This window comes from Drosophila simulans, chromosome 2L (assembly GCF_016746395.2).
Source record: "Drosophila simulans strain w501 chromosome 2L, Prin_Dsim_3.1, whole genome shotgun sequence".
Lineage (NCBI taxonomy): Eukaryota > Metazoa > Arthropoda > Insecta > Diptera > Drosophilidae > Drosophila > Drosophila simulans.
Window position 1 is genome coordinate 19,999,923 of NC_052520.2, and position 15,775 is coordinate 20,015,697.

Consider the following 15,775-nt stretch of genomic DNA (forward strand, 5'->3'; position numbering starts at 1 on the left):
CCGTGACTAGCGCCAAGCATTAACTTGAAAATGCAGTGCGGACATCTTGACTGTGCATTATTTAAAGGCTTCGAAAATATACATTCCTTTATTTAATTTTTTATCTAGTAATGGTCACATTTCGAATTATATCAACAAAAATCAAATAAATACATATACTCATAAACAATTATCACGATATTCAAAAATAAGAACATACCGTACCTAAAGTAATAATTCAAAATATATGTGACGAAAAGTTGTTTATATTATTTTTGAATGTGAATACTTAGTTTTAAATAAGGGTTCATAAACATAGACAGACTTATCAATTTACTCTCAAGTCCAAAACTATCGATGAAAAGTCACGGAATGCTAACCGATAGCCCCATCGATGCCGAGGACCTGTTGGCACGCACACATCTCTAGTTTGGCTGCGGCCGATTGCAGCCCTGGTTATCTAGGTTTCTATTTTGGTCGAGCGCTGTGTTTTATTTATGTTTGCCATGGGAAAAGAGAGTTGCTAAAAGTGCCTAAATACGTGCACCTGGTTCACAAACGGGCGCTCCAAGCAGTTGACCCCAGCCCCACGGAATCGGCACTTGAGTAAACAAGTATTTCGAATAGTGAGTGCAGTTCAAATCGCGTCGGCCTAGAAAAGAAACCCGAAAATCGGGCAATAAATAGTGAAAAGTGTGCTCCTTTTGCTATATAACAAATTGTGTATATAATAACAAGGGTGGATAAGTCGCGCAATCAACGAAACTGGGAAAACTAAACTATTAGTCACTATTCTATTTTTGCTCAACGAACGAAAGGAACAACAACAAACGGAGCAACAAATGTTTGATAAAACGCAACGCAGCTGAAGGTGAGCGAAGAACTAGAGTGGTTAAGAAAACCCTTCAGACAGCTTGGCTGCGAAATATCTAGCCGTGGAAATGAGTCAGGTTTTCCAATAACTGCTCGTCTGGCCAAAGGTTCAGTGGCATCTGAAAATTCACCCCACTATGCGTCATCCAAGTAGAGGCATCATAGACATCCCCACAACGGCAGACACAATCAAGCCTTCCTATAAGGAACGCCATAATTCATTTATATGGCATGTATAAGAATGGAGCCTTTAGAAGCCTTTAGTAGACTGAAATATTGTCGTTTTTCTGTATTCCAACACTTTCGTTTAGCCATCATAACTAAAAAAATATTACACACTTTTAAAATCATGACAACATCCTATTTACGTTAAAAACTTTTAATCGTTTAGTCCCACCAAGGGACATACTTACAGCTTAAAGCTGAGGAATACATTTCATGTAATGACTACTGTACTTTCGGCACAACTGTTGTTCAAGTTGCTGCTGCTCGTGCAATAGTAATTTGTTGCCGGTTTCTGGAGTTCAGAGGTCCGCCTGCATAATCCATTGGGTCAATAGCAGGGCTACTCGTGGGCATCCGTTCCAGCTCCTCCCGAAAAGCGTTTGTTTGCTAGCACTCGCTGCGAAAATAAAATGCACTGCCGGACGACGACGGAGGCTCGTTCTGCCTGCCGCTGCCTGCCGCATGCCACCTGCCTCCCGGCCCCAAACTCCCCCATTGGATCCCCAGAACCAACAAGCATCATTACCCGAACAATTTTGAACCGCTGCCAAGAGAATTTCCTATGAGAGATGGTGGCAAGCTGAATGTAAATTCATTCTTTTCTTTACTCTCACATGGTCTTGGTTTCGACCACCAGTTCCAAGAGCAGTTTGCTAAATAAATGATATATATGTTGTAAAATAGTTACACTAGGCCATATTATTCAAAATTCCAAAAGAATTATTTTTGAGATTGGAAATGTTATATTTGCTTATATATTTAAGGGGAATGTGAAAAAGTAGGGTAAGACCTCGTCGAACCACTTGCCTCGTTGCGCCCTATGGTTGTTATTCTTACGCTTTAGAGAAAGCATGTTGGCAATATCTGTATGTGGGCCTGTGATTTCCCAAAACAAACATTGGCCGTCAAATCATGCGCCTGATTTTATTCCGTGGCTGCTGGGAAACCGCATTTCTTCATATTTCCGCTGGTGACCTCGTTCTTGGTGTGTTGGTGTCGAGAACAGCGGATCCCCACAAGCTATGGGAACTCCCACTCGCTCACCTCTTCGGTGTGCCCACAGCCACCGATGACTTCCTCCGCCACCAAGTATCTATAAATACGGCGAGCAAAGCAATCAAACTATATTACGTCCATATATCTGAGGAAATGCATCTCAAGTGGCGGCTGTGCAGCCTGTAAATCTCGGTATTGACACATTGAAGAGGCCTTATTGAGTGCAGTTCGCCTGAGGTAGTAGGGATGGCGATTCGGATCCGGTCCCGACCAGGCAGAACTGCATAAATTTGGTTTGTCTTTGGCTGACTTTGTTTGTCTTTGCCGCTGTCTTTGCCAAGCAAAACAATCCACTCGCTTTTCTTTTACATCTCTCGTCTTTGTTGTTTACGTTCCCCAGTGTCCCACGAAAATAAACATTCGGTGATTTGATTTGGGGTGCTCCCCTCCGATGGATGCGACGTTTTCCTCGCCAAATTGCGCATTTCCGGAAGCCGTAGGACATTCGTTTGAATTTCGCCTTCGGCGACGGATCGTTAATAACCAAAAGAGTTGTCTCTTATACTCGGAGAGCGTGGGCCCGGTGTATCTGTATCTGAAACTTGTATCTGTATCTGCATCTGGGGCCGCACAGCCGATCCGCGCGGCGCCATGTGCAAGTTTAATGAATTAATTAAAATTTGGTTCCGAGAGCTTCAATGGGGTATGTATGCATCTTTGTATGTGCCCACATATCGGCGTGTGTGCCACTCGGTATCTGCATTTATGCATCTGCTCATCTGACCTCCGATGCATCGTTTGGAGCACCACCACCTACGGAAATTTGATTGTGCCCGGCCATGGACTTAAAGTGATTTCAGGGTTAAACGAAGCGGAGGAAAGTGACATACATTTGGCTTTGGTTTGGCGTTGCACTTATAAAGCATATTTTTGCCGACATTTTGATCTCGGCAGATTTGAATATGAATATTCTGTGGAAAGAATATTGTCTGGCTGGTATTTAGTTCTTGGTCAAACGGTCGGTTTACCATCTTTATTCAGTGGAGTTTACAGTTCCAGCACACTTGTTTGTCCTAGAATAAAAGTATTTGAGTTAAATTTGATTTATATGCTATCATAAATTCTAAAAATAGGGCGAATTTAACGTTTCCTGAAGCCACAATCCCATTAAAACCACAATGTGTGTCGCACGATTTTAAATTTTAGATTATACAAGTCTACACATTCCATAAACGTTTCCTATGATTCACGGGCATATATTGTATAGCTATGTTCAAGCTAACAGGAAACTGAGCGGAACAGGTGAAATTTTCTGAAACAATTCTAAAATGCTTGAATATGAAGAAGTTCTCGATTGATGACTGAATCCGCAAACATGGAAGATCTCACATCCAGTGCCACATATATTTTGGCACAAATATTTTTATGGGGTTTTTCAAAACACAATACAAAAGCACAGCGAGGAATGCTGCTGCTGATGTCGCTTATTTCTCAATGAAATACAATTAAGATCCTCATTTTGGAAACGCAGATGAAAAGGTTGTCCCCGGATTCATATTTTTTGTCACATCTCTGTTGATTTTTCGTGAAAATATGCGATGTGTCCGGTCGAAAACGCTCGCGTACATGTGAAAATATATTCGATTCTCCTACGATCCGACGGGACTCTCAGAAAATTGCTGCGAGAGTGGCACTTTCGGTTGCCGTGGAAAATTCGTCTGCCATATGTCGCCAGCTTTTCGGTATTTTCCGCTTTTCTCGGCAGTTTCGCTGAAGCAATGAACGCGTGCGGTGCATCGTCTGAGAGCAGCAAAAACGGCGAAAAACGTCAAATTTTCGTACCACAAATTATTGTCGAAAAAGTATATATCACCCATCTATACAAAAGACTAGCGGGTATATGTATTCGAGTGCCTAGATGGCGAAAAAGCGACATTTTAAGACATTTTCATGCGTGTGTGCAGCCAAAACGTGACCTTGCCTCAGGGAAATATTCTCGTCATCCTATGAATCTTGACAATCTCATGGGAGCTGTAATAATTCGCGAAAAACTACACGTTCCAGTCTGGCATATAGAACTTGCGATCCGCCTATATGTATACATTCGTCCGTTTTTTATTTTTAGTATTCAAGAAAACTATTTGGGCAAAATAAACCAAGTTATTCATATTTTTGCGTTTACTCATTGCGGCAATAGCGCACAAATGTGATCCATCTATTTTTAGAAACTAGATCACTTTTTAACTTTTTCAGTCCAGAATTCAATTTTTGCATAAACATAGGAATTCCTACATTAATAAAAGCGACGTGTGCTGCCAATTTTAAATAGTACCAAAAGTGGCTAATGACTTTTATAAACGACTTTACAAATGATGACATCCATTAACTAGTCCCCGTTTTTACAACGTGCCATTTACAAGGTGTCACTCATACATGAGACCATTTCGATTTAGCTTTGGAATATTAATGTTTTTTGTGGGTAACAATGTCGCAATATAATTTTCGAGGCATTCGAAAATATTTGCGATTTTGCTTCTTTCTATAGATATCTCGATCGAGTGCACTTGCCTTCGGAATCCAAAGTGCCAATCCCATTTCCGTCAACGAAAGTGTTTAACGATTGAATGAAATGTTGATCTCTTAAAGAGTTGTTCGAACAAACCATATAAAAAGGGTCGTAAATATTTTTAGACGCGACGTGGCCGTTGTTTATGATTTATATGTTGGCCTGTCCGGCTATTCAAATTGTTTTTATGGCCCGAAAAGTTTTTCTTTCACAATACGCGCGAGTGATTTTTACCCAATTTTTTTAATGGATCCTCGCAGCTTGTGTGACCTTGGCCATCGTGTAGCGCACGAGTTTTCCAGACACTTGCAGTAAACTAGGAAAGAAAAGCCGGAGGGGAGTCGCCGGAAAAGTGTCAAGAAACTTGCGCACGCGTTTCTCGACAGATGTTTTCAAAATGTTTTCTTCTTTGGGGCCATAATTATTGCTTGGCTAATGCCAAGAAGCTGCGGAATTCCGAGCGATCGACGATGATGTAGCTCATCGCTGCAATAATGCGTAGGTGCTGTATATAACGAGCGATATGCTTCCATATGCTTTTTCATTGAGCAAATTGCCTGGCTGATGTTTCAAGTTCAATACCCATCGCCTCGTTTCAGTTGAATCAATCTAGTGCGGACTCGGATCAGCCCTGAACAATCCGACAATGGATCAGCCACTGGTGGTGCAGGCGGAGTACTCCTTCATGGGCAGCAATAACGACGAGCTGTGCTTCCAGAAGGGCGATGTCATCACGGTTACCCAGCGCGAGGATGGTGGCTGGTGGGAGGGAACGCTGAACGATAAGACTGGCTGGTTTCCCAGCAACTATGTGAATGAGTGCAAGGTGCAGCTGCCTCTTACGGAGACCATAAGGCCGCCGGAGGAGATCCAGGAGTATCGGTCTGTGGTGCTCAAGGATCTGCTTGACTCGGAGCGCGCCCATGTGGCCGAGCTGCAGGGTCTGCTCGAGAATTTCCTGGAGCCCATGCAACAGACGCAGATGTAAGTTCTCTATAATCTGATATAATTTGAATACAATCTAAAGTTGCTTCTCCTACAGACTCAGTCAGGATGAGTACGCCCAGCTGATGTGTAACTTTGTGGAGATTGTGCGTACGCATGAGGATTTGCTTATCCAAATCGAGGAATGCAACGATCGAGTGGGAAAACTATTTCTCACTAGCGCCCCCTTGATGAAGAAGGTGCACCAGGCCTACTGCGCTGCCCATCCAAAGGCCATAGTCATACTGGATAAGTACAAGTATGTGCTCCCCGCTTTATATATCTATATATCCCCAATTATCCTATATTGTCTTGTTCAATTGTTATTAAATATACATTTGTTTCTATTCTAAAAGGGACGAGCTAGAAAAGTATATGGAACGACAGGGCGCAGCCACTCCTGGATTACTTGTGCTCACGACGGGTCTATCAAAACCCTTCCGGCGACTGGACAAATACTCGGCCATGCTGCAGGAGCTGGAGCGGCATATGGAGAGCAGTCATCCGGATCGCGGCGACACCCAGCGGAGTGTTGCCGTGTACAAAGACATAGCTGCCACCTGCTCGGCCACCCGTCGCCAAAAGGAGCTGGAGCTGCAAGTGCTCACGGGGCCAGTCCGTGGATGGCAGGGACAAGAGCTGAGCACCCTCGGGGACATCATCCACATGGGCAGCGTTGCAGTTGGGGCTGATCATCGCGACCGATACTTTGTGCTCTTCCCACAAACATTGCTGTTCCTTAGCGTTAGTCAGCGGATGAGTGCATTCATCTATGAGGTGGCAACACTAGAAACAACATGATGAATTTGTTTGTAATCTGTTTTTACACGCAGGGCAAGCTACCCTTAACTGGGATCATAGTGAATCGTCTGGAGGACACGGATGCCCTGAAGAACGCTTTTGAGATAAGCAGTCCCTTGATCGATCGCATTGTAGCTGTTTGCCAGGGTCCGAATGAGGCCAACAAGTGGGTGGAGCTGCTCAATGCCAATAATCCCAGCTTGCCGATGGGCATCAAACGGCAATTGAGCAACTTGAGCAACTCTTCGCTAGGACACTTAAATGCCGCTCATGTAAGTAGTATATTACTCCTATATATTCACCTTTATTATCGTTTCGTTTTGGCGACACTTTAAACCGTGAGCAGCTGAGTCAACATTTGGATTCACGGGGCTACTGCACGCGATTCTCGCTGTGTGCCTATTACTCCAGCCCCCCGTGCCATGTGCGACCTCTTCGTGTGACTCTTCCCCCAAGCAATTACCCAGCAACAGCTCCGTACGCCAATCTTAGTGCTCACTTTGCCAGGCTTGTTAAAGGCGGCGGTCTGCGGAGTGCTATCGTAAAGATGCTTCTGTACCCGCAGGCTCGCCAGAGCATCGATCTCAAAAGGATTGCGTTGCGCAAAAAGCGTTGTCATAAGGCCTCCGCAAAGTTAAAAGATCTCAATGCCAATCAGGATTCGGGGCAGTCCGAGTTGGAACGACAGGATGCAATTGAACTACCAACGGACTCGGAAAGCTATGATGATGATTTTGAAGATGATTTTTTGCATTCCTGCGACTCGGATCCGTTTGAATATGTGCAGTTTTACCAAAACAAGCGGAACGATTCCATGTGCAACTCCACAGGCACATTTGTGGACCATGGCACGGGTGCCAGGAGGCACTGTTCCTCTATTAACCTCATTAAATTGGATTCCGCGGATACGGACGAAGTTCTAGCGCTCAACGAGTTAAAAAAGGAGTCTCTTGTTATAGGATCCAGGGCACTGAGAGCTTTGGCTCGGAAGTCCACGACTCGAAATTCCAGTGTGCACACATCCACGGCAACTTTGGAGCTAGGTGTCGGTGGCAGCATCACAAGCTGTGTTGAGGAAGAGCCAATTCTTAAGGTCAAACCATCGTTCTCCCTGCAACAACAAAGTTCCGATGCGAGTTCCATTTTTGCAGCTAGATTGGGCGGTGCATTCACCGCCTGCGAGAATCTGGCCAGTATGCCTGATGATCTCAGCAGGGAGTCGAGTGTCCAAGAGCCACCCACTCCTCTGCCAGCTTCACCGACAGAACGGCACAGCATGCCAACCATATTTGTGGGCAATCGCTTCAACCACAGCAAAAATACAGAGGTGTATGTACCAACGTGGCGAGATCGCCAGGAAATGCAGAATCAGAGTGTGGATGCGATGCAGGATGAGGAGTTGCACTCCAGTTCCATTGATCTACCCGCCGCCTGTCTATCTGCTCCGGATAAACTGCAAGCAGAATTACTCTACAACTACGACGAGATCCTAGAAAAACCTCTACAGCTGCATCGGGAGCTAACGCCCTTTCCGGGCCATAATCTTAACTCGGATAAGCGGGTTTCCCACAAAAGCGACAGTCCGTCGACAGGAAATCCAAAGACAGATCCAAATCTTGCCACAAGAAGTAGTTCCACCACCGAACTCTGCATCGATACCACCTCAAAAAAGCGCACAACCCCGCCAGAGAGAAGCCGGGATTCCATTAGACGCTGCATCAGCTATCAGTTCCTGCAGATGTCCAATCGACCGCCCCCTCCACCACCGCCACGCAGAGATCCGGATCTACACTTAGACACCAAATGCCGCTGCTGCGAAAACTCCCAGTGTCCCAGTCCGCGATCGAGTGACAGCGGAATGGCTGGCAGTTGCACAATTACATCACCGGATCCGCCCAATCCGGAATCATACTTTCCCATGGAGGCCACAGGCCACGATATGCTGGATAATGTGGAGCCAGAGAGGTTTGATGTGTGCGGAATGTTCAGGGAGAAGTTTCTCACTCCGGAGGCTACTCAGGATGTTGTTGATCAATCAGAGGAGCAGCCTCAACAATCAGATGAACCCACTACCCCTACCAACCACAAAGAGGAACCTACTTGCATTAGCTCTGCTCAAGTACAAGTGAATACGAGGAGTATTTTTCTGCCCTCCAGCTCGAGCATGGATGAGACGAACAGGAATATACCACCCAACAATATCCTATTTAGCTCGAGTTCCGCGGATCAGTTGGAACCGCAGGCCACCTTTCGCTCGGGGATGTATGCGCACTGGTGGAAGAAAGAGCGCCTGCCGCCAGAGGTGGTGCGTGGCATAGCTCACGCCTACAATAAGAGCTTGCCCTCCAAGGACTCAAAAGATTCGGGATCAGTGTGCTCCAGCTGCTTCTGTTCCCTGGGAGCCAGCGGTTACAGCGAGGGCGCACTGTACTGCTCAGTGTGCCAAAACTGTGCGGACTACTACAACGGCAGTGTCACCAGCACAACCAACACGACGACCACCACATCATCCGCCAGTTGCCCACTGTGCAGTGAGGACGAGGGCATGATTGCCCCCACACACGACTCCTCCTCGCTCGACTGTCCCATATGTACGGGCCGCATTGCTTCCGGCGCCGAAGAAGGCAAGCAATCCGAAATGGATCGACGGCCAGGTAATCTAAGGATTCCTGTCGAATGGTCTCCGGGTTACCTGGCTGGCGGCGTTTGTTCCGTGCACGTGTTACGTTTGATTGTTTTGTAAATTCGTTTTGCTCTCATGTTCACCAAACTCAAAAATCCCTAATGCTCTACCAGCAACCATTTGGCCAAATGCAGCACGTCCAAAAAAGTCATCACACATTGCTTCCTCATCAGCACATCCTTTGACTAACCCAGTGCGAGTTCATTGTTTGCCCAAATTTCCAAAGGAATTGGTAATAAAACAATAAGTAATAGCTTTTGAAAAAATTTCTTTAAATACGTTTCCTTCCTTTCTTCTAAACATTTAAAAGTTTATCAAGTCTACAAATGTATTAAATATGTATATAAGTCAAACTATAGCACATCATGATATTTGACTGCAATTAATATTTGAATATGATGATTTCTGAATTTACGGACTTGCAAATGGCATTCAATGAACATTAGTTCTGTTGTTCCTCCCTCCACTCTGGGTGGTAATTTCATCCGTCGTAAAGCTAAACGAATTACAAAACATTAATCTAACGCTCGACAACACAAAAATTCAAAACGAGAATGAAAATTACAACCAAAAACCAATCAAACGCATTCGATTCGATTTGCTTGCTGCGCTTAGCTCGCTGCAGGATTTGCCTGAAGGATTCACCTGCTGTTGTACGTTTTCTTGTTGCTATTGCACCGCTGATCCTGTTGACGGCGGGCCACATAGAGATTCTTTGATTAAAACTAACTTACATTATTTTACCGTTAAGATAAAATTGAAAAACACAAACACTGTTTGTTAACCAGAGCTCTTCATCTCTTGCATTGCAGATGTCGCCGCCATCAAGCCACATACTCCTACCACCCGGCGGCCGTCCGCCAGCCACTCCCAGCAGCATCCCGGCCGGCAGCAGCAGCGGAGGGAGCCACAGCCACCAGGGGTCGCCGGCCACCAACTCGATGTCGCATCACAAACGGAGCCAGTCGTTCAACCACCACCTCAGCTACAATCAGTACACGCCCACTCAGCCTCCACCACATCATCTGCATCCACCACAACCACCAAGTCTGCCAAGTCATCTGGGGGCAGCCGGCCCCAGATCAAGTTCAGCCCAGACACCAAACAGCAAGACAGCAGCTCCACTCCAGGCGTCATCCATGGACGCCAGTCCAGCAATTCAGGCAGCGGCAGCAGCAGCGGCGGCAGCGGTGGGAATGGGGGTGCCAAGCGCAAGGAAAGGAAGCACAAAGGGTGAGAAATTTAGACCTTACTCCGGGATTTGTATGTTTTCTACTTACTACTCACTTCCTGCTTGGTTTCTAAATTTCCCATTTCCCATATTAATATTTAAACTAAGCATCAAATGTGTTTTGCATCCTCAGCTAACTGGACCATCAGCTGCCTGCGACCCACGCCGCCGTTGCGACCCAGTTTATTGAATGCCACCAGCGGATCGGGAAGTGGCAGCGGTGGCGGCGGCAGCAGCTCCAGCAATGCCCTGGCCAGCTACTGCAGCGGAAGGAAGAACCAGCCCACCTACGAGGAGGACGCCCTGGTGCTCCGGGTTTTCGAGGCCTACTGCGCCGCCTATCAGAACAATGCCAGGAACACCATCCACTCGGGTAAGTGGCGCAAGCCATCCCAGATGTGCTTCATCTAGCTGTAACGATTTCTATGTGCTCCCGAACCAAGTTTGATTATAATTTGCTGAAGAACAAAAGCTACAAACTGTTAGCCAAGTTGCTTATTACACACACACTCACACAAACACAGCTGTATAATCCTCACACAAAACACAGACTCACTCACTTAAGAGTTCAGCCGCTAAATAAACCACTTATCATTTTGTTGGTTTGGTTGCTCTATAATTTCATGGTTTTATTCACTTTTCACAAGGCGTTGCACTAAACCAAGAAGAATTTTCCAAATTTAATCGAGAATATTGTAATAGGCTTAGTCGAACCATTAACTTTAAGCTTACGAATTGTTAACCAGTTACCAAATTATGTTTAAGTGAAAAGATTGATTTTTTGGTTGTACCATTGGCCACTGATTTCGTTTTAAGATCAACAAACTCAACTCTGCAATTGGTGCTAAGCAGCGAACAAAGGAATCCAAAGTTTTGCTTTAAAAGATGTCAATTATTCTGTATCTCTATAGCTATTATTTGTATTGACGACCATTGAATTCGAATTACTTTGTTTCTTACTTAAATAAACATTATTTTTGTTATCCCATTACCCATGTAAACCTTAGTTTAATTTATTCTTACCGCCTTCGTCCCAACTCCCATTCCTGGGCTCACATCATCCTCATTTCGAATTATTTGTTACCATTAACATCAAGCTGCACATTATGTATATAGTATGTTGGATTTTTGGTTTAGGTTTTTGCTAACCATCTTGCACACTCATCCCACAGTCCTGATTCAACTGCAACTGGTACTGTTGTGGTCCCCTGCTAATGGTACTGGTACTATTTCGTTTATCCTGTGGGCGCTTTCTCCCCTCGGTGTCGTACTCATCATTGTAGGAAAACACTATCATTCTCTCCATATTCCTGCTTCATTCACCTTCTTCACATTTGGTTGTTGTGGTTGTCTCCCTTTTGGCGTTGTGATCCCTTTGCTTTTTTGTTTGGTTTTTGGTTCTCATTGGTCCCACCTGTTGTCGTTGTCGTTGTTGGTATTTCGTTTTCCGTTTCTTCAAATCTCTTCATTTTTCTCTCTCTCTTTATTCCACTCCGACCTGATCCAAACCGATCTATATATAGCCTTGCAACCCTGGACTCCGTGTCTGCCCATCCGCGGTGGCAAGCTGAAAACGAGCAAAACCTTCTCGACCTCCAATCCACAGCTGCCTTTCATAGCCAATGTCGGCAACTCAGCCTACCTCAATCAGCACCAGCAGCAGCATCTGCAGCAGCAGCACCTGCAGCAACAACACTTGCAGCAGCAACATCTTGCCCAGCAGCAACCAGGTCGTCAGCACTCCGCCGGCAGTTTGAACTCCTCATTTATTTGGCGCGAGGCGAGCCCGAACAACTTCAACCTATACTCCAGCTCGGTGTCCTCCTCGCTGAATGCGACACCTGCGCAACGATACTCCTTATCCGGAGCTGCGGGAGGATCGCCGTCCATCAAGGACTATCAGAGAGCGCTATCCGAGGAGAGGGCAACCAGAAAGTCCCTGAATCGCCTTAAAAGTGGTTTTGGTTCGGGCTACGACAATGTGTGCACATCACCTCTGCTGCCGAGGAAGAACAAGCCTGCACCCAAGTTGGTGGCTCAGCAGTCGTATCAGAGATCCCCGGGAAACGCCACAGCCACCACTATAGTGAAGCCGAATCCGTCAGGACACCCAGGATTATATGATCGCCGCTTGAACCGCTCCTTCGAGACCTCCACTTCGCACCGCTATGCCGGGTATGGAGCGGGTTACTTGATGAATTGCGGCGGAGCCTTGCGGACCAGTACGCTCCAGAGGAGCACTCCGCAACTGGCCGGTGGTGAGAGATCCGATGACAGCGATGTGGAGCGGGAACTGCTGCGGGGCAATGGATCTGGGCCCACGGCCAGTTTGGAACTTAATGCCGATGGCAGCAAACGGCAGTCGGGCAGCTGGTGTTGCGGTAATTTTGTGATGAAGCAGTGGCGCAAGATCAACCATGTTTGAGTCTGGGTTGGGGGCATCACCCACCATGCCTTCATCAGTCATCAGCATTGCATCGCATCCGCATATCGCATCCCGCCGCTCCAGCTCCAGATACAGATACAGATGCTTTGCTTTGAATGCGCTCTGTGTGCGAGTCTTTATTGATTTTTAGTTGATTTACTGGCTGCGCAAAGCTTCCAATGCCACAAGCCTTAGAATCTAGACCAGCGAACTATATGAAGTTGTAAGCGAATGGGCGATTGACTTCTGCTCGCTTTAATTGTCTTAGCCTTAAGCTGCGCCTTGATGTGTCTGCGGTGAAATTCGGCCAACTGCCTGAGGTTATATTCATTGCATATCAGGCGGCCAAGCGAATTTCACGGCACCTAGACTGTAACTAGAGTTTGTGCTTAGCTTATATTGACTTACATCTAACTTAGCCTATTATTAATATGTAATCTGTGAAAAGACTTGACGAAAAAGCGACTAGTTTAGAAGATGATGATGCTTGCCACTGAGTGCAACTCCTGGTTCCGTTTTGAATTTTTATGGAATTTAGTTCAGCTTAATAAGGGCAGTCCTTAAATTTCCGTCCACGCCCTAACGAATTCTATTTTTACGCGGCCAATCGAGTGCGGATCACAATTTTGCCATAGGAATTGCCTAATATGCATAGTCCAAACTATCTACTAAATATACTCGTACTTCCTAATGCATCTGTGTTCTTGGAGGACGTTGACCTAGTGAGTTTTGTATTAAATGTCCGTTACCTGCCTAGCAAGCAATTAAATCAAAGAGTGTGCAATGTGTAATCAAAGAGTGCGCTTTAAATGTTAGTCATAGCTAGAATCAGCAACTAAATCAAAGTAACCAACTGTTGTGCATTATTGATCGATGGATAAACGAACTTATTTTGTAAGTGTTTTGTGAAACAACCAAATTAACAACTATATACTCTTAACTACTATTAACCAGTTTATACGTTTGTACTGTAATTGAGTTGATATTTGTCGACGCGAAGGAGGGATGGATAACTCAACGAATCCAAACGAAACATGAATAAAATTCTTTACAAGACGAATCTTCATTTGTTTGTCTATGTGGTTGTGTGCTTTGTTGTTAATAAATATAGCGATTACTTAGATATACCCTTAAACTTTTATAGTATGCCATAGATTGATGTCCTGTAGTCGGAAGCCCTGTGTTTTGGCTCCCTAGCCATATGACATTTAAGATATACACTCTTTATATTATCCTAGCAATAGCTTATAGTTCTCACTTACGCCTAAACATATTTCTACCCCTACACAATCATATTTTGTACATTACCATTAATCCACCCTTCTTCCCATCCGATCTCTCGCACACAACACTAACATATTCTGTTCTCTGTTCGATTTTCTTTTATCCACCGAAACACACACCGGCAAGCAGGCCTTGAAAACGAGGACATGACCCCCACCCTGCGCCAACTGTGGACCGCCATCCGCCAGATGCAGCAGGACATGTCCCAGATCAAGCTGCAAATCAACGAGGAGCGGGCCCTGCGAGCCGATCTCCAGCAGCTGCTCATGCAGCACTTGGAGACGAGCAGCGTGAGCAGCGGGGCCAACACACCCAAGTGTTGACTATGCAAGTGACCCGGAGGGTTCTGGAGGGGATTCCTCGGTACCGATACATCGAAACAATACCCGCCGCTGCTTTTAGCTTTAATTCATTCTTAGACACTTTTACCTTGCATCTTCGGGGGGCAGTGGGTCAATTACCAAAAAATTATCTACATATGGACTTTGTAATCGTATATGGATTGTATTTACCGAGTACTATTTATGTGTATGTATACTTGTGAACGGACAATATGCCAATTGTATCTAATATTAACAAGCACCTGCTTCTATCTTATTATTGTGCGATCTATTAAAGAGGTTTCAGTATGTTTGAATACCTTACAGATTTGATTGATCGCATGCATAATTAGAACTAGAGTATTGTTCTTATATTTCGGGCAACTTCAGCGAACATCTGCTTATAGCCCATCTGAACATAAATAATTCGTTATAATGCTTAGATATAATCTTCATTGTAAGAGCCTAGCACAACATGCGTATTTTACTGGCATAGATTATACACACTTTAGACTTATTGTATTTTACTTATTTTACGACGTTGCCGCCATGCAACTTTTAAGAGCTGCTTGTGTAAGTTATACGAACAGATAGACCCAGTTTCGATCTTAGTTTTGACGATGATTTCAAATGGACAATGCAAAATTTTTAAAAATGTGCCAATACTTTAGTAATTTAGTAAGCTGCAGCAACGTACGAAGAATCGCTCAAAAAGTTGTATTTACCGATTATACCTAGAACATTTATTGGATTAATATACACGCACAGAAAATGTAAATGAATTCGAGGCTTTCATTGAGTTAGTGCATTCGCAAGTGGCAGCCTCTGGAGATTGCAATCGGAACCCACATAAGCAGAACAGAACAGAGCAGAACCACTCCGGATCCCAAGAATGCCTAACGATTTAACGAGTCTAAAACAATGTATAACCGCTATCGCTTGTCTGACAATTTTTGCTGAATAATTCGGAGTGCCAGGCGGCTTTTCTGCTCTGCTTCGTGCGACTTGGCAAGAGGAAACCCGTGTCCGACTGCAGGAGAGCATAATGAGATTGCAATCAGTCAGCGGGAACATGGAGTGGCAGTGGCGCTGGCGGTGGTAGTGGCGGTGGCAGCGGCAGATGGCGACAAATGAGCAACAAACCACGTCAAGAGCGAGCGACATTGTTGGCAAAACAATTTCAGTGTGTCAGTAAGGATTTGAGAACAATGCAGGCTGCCTGCTTGGTTGGCTCCCTGGCTGGCTGGCTGGCTGACTTGGCCGGAATGTGTCACTTCCACTTCCTGGGCTCGGAGGGGCCGTGGAACCCGGGTTGCGAGGCAACTGTGGACTTGCGGATGCGAAGGCTTGCGGAAGTTTTCGCATGCAATCTGAGAGGTTGATCCTCCCTCTGCTTGTTGGCCAAAAT

General features: G+C 45.3%; 1 protein-coding gene across 6 annotated transcripts; it reads left to right on the top strand.

Moving 5' to 3' along the window:
• Positions 1-362: 362 nt before the first annotated feature.
• LOC6732918 (rho guanine nucleotide exchange factor 7) lies at positions 363-15,149 on the top strand. 6 transcript variants are annotated; one of them, XM_039298619.2, is made up of 9 exons: positions 369-850; positions 5,239-5,623; positions 5,682-5,882; positions 5,980-6,400; positions 6,457-6,696; positions 9,920-10,340; positions 10,472-10,711; positions 11,862-12,719; positions 14,177-15,149. In XM_039298619.2, the coding sequence occupies exons 2-9, from the start codon at positions 5,286-5,288 to the stop codon at positions 14,368-14,370; spliced, it is 2,913 nt and encodes a 970-aa protein (XP_039154553.1). In that variant the 5' UTR covers positions 369-850; positions 5,239-5,285; the 3' UTR covers positions 14,371-15,149. The 6 variants fall into 6 exon arrangements, with proteins under 6 accessions (XP_016025640.1, XP_016025639.1, XP_039154553.1 ...); XM_016180444.3 differs by lacking the exons at positions 11,862-12,719; positions 14,177-15,149 and adding an exon at positions 6,771-9,048 and having other exon boundaries at positions 363-605; positions 10,472-10,613; XM_016180443.3 differs by lacking the exons at positions 11,862-12,719; positions 14,177-15,149 and adding an exon at positions 6,771-9,048 and having other exon boundaries at positions 364-850; positions 10,472-10,613.
• Positions 15,150-15,775: the final 626 nt, after the last annotated feature.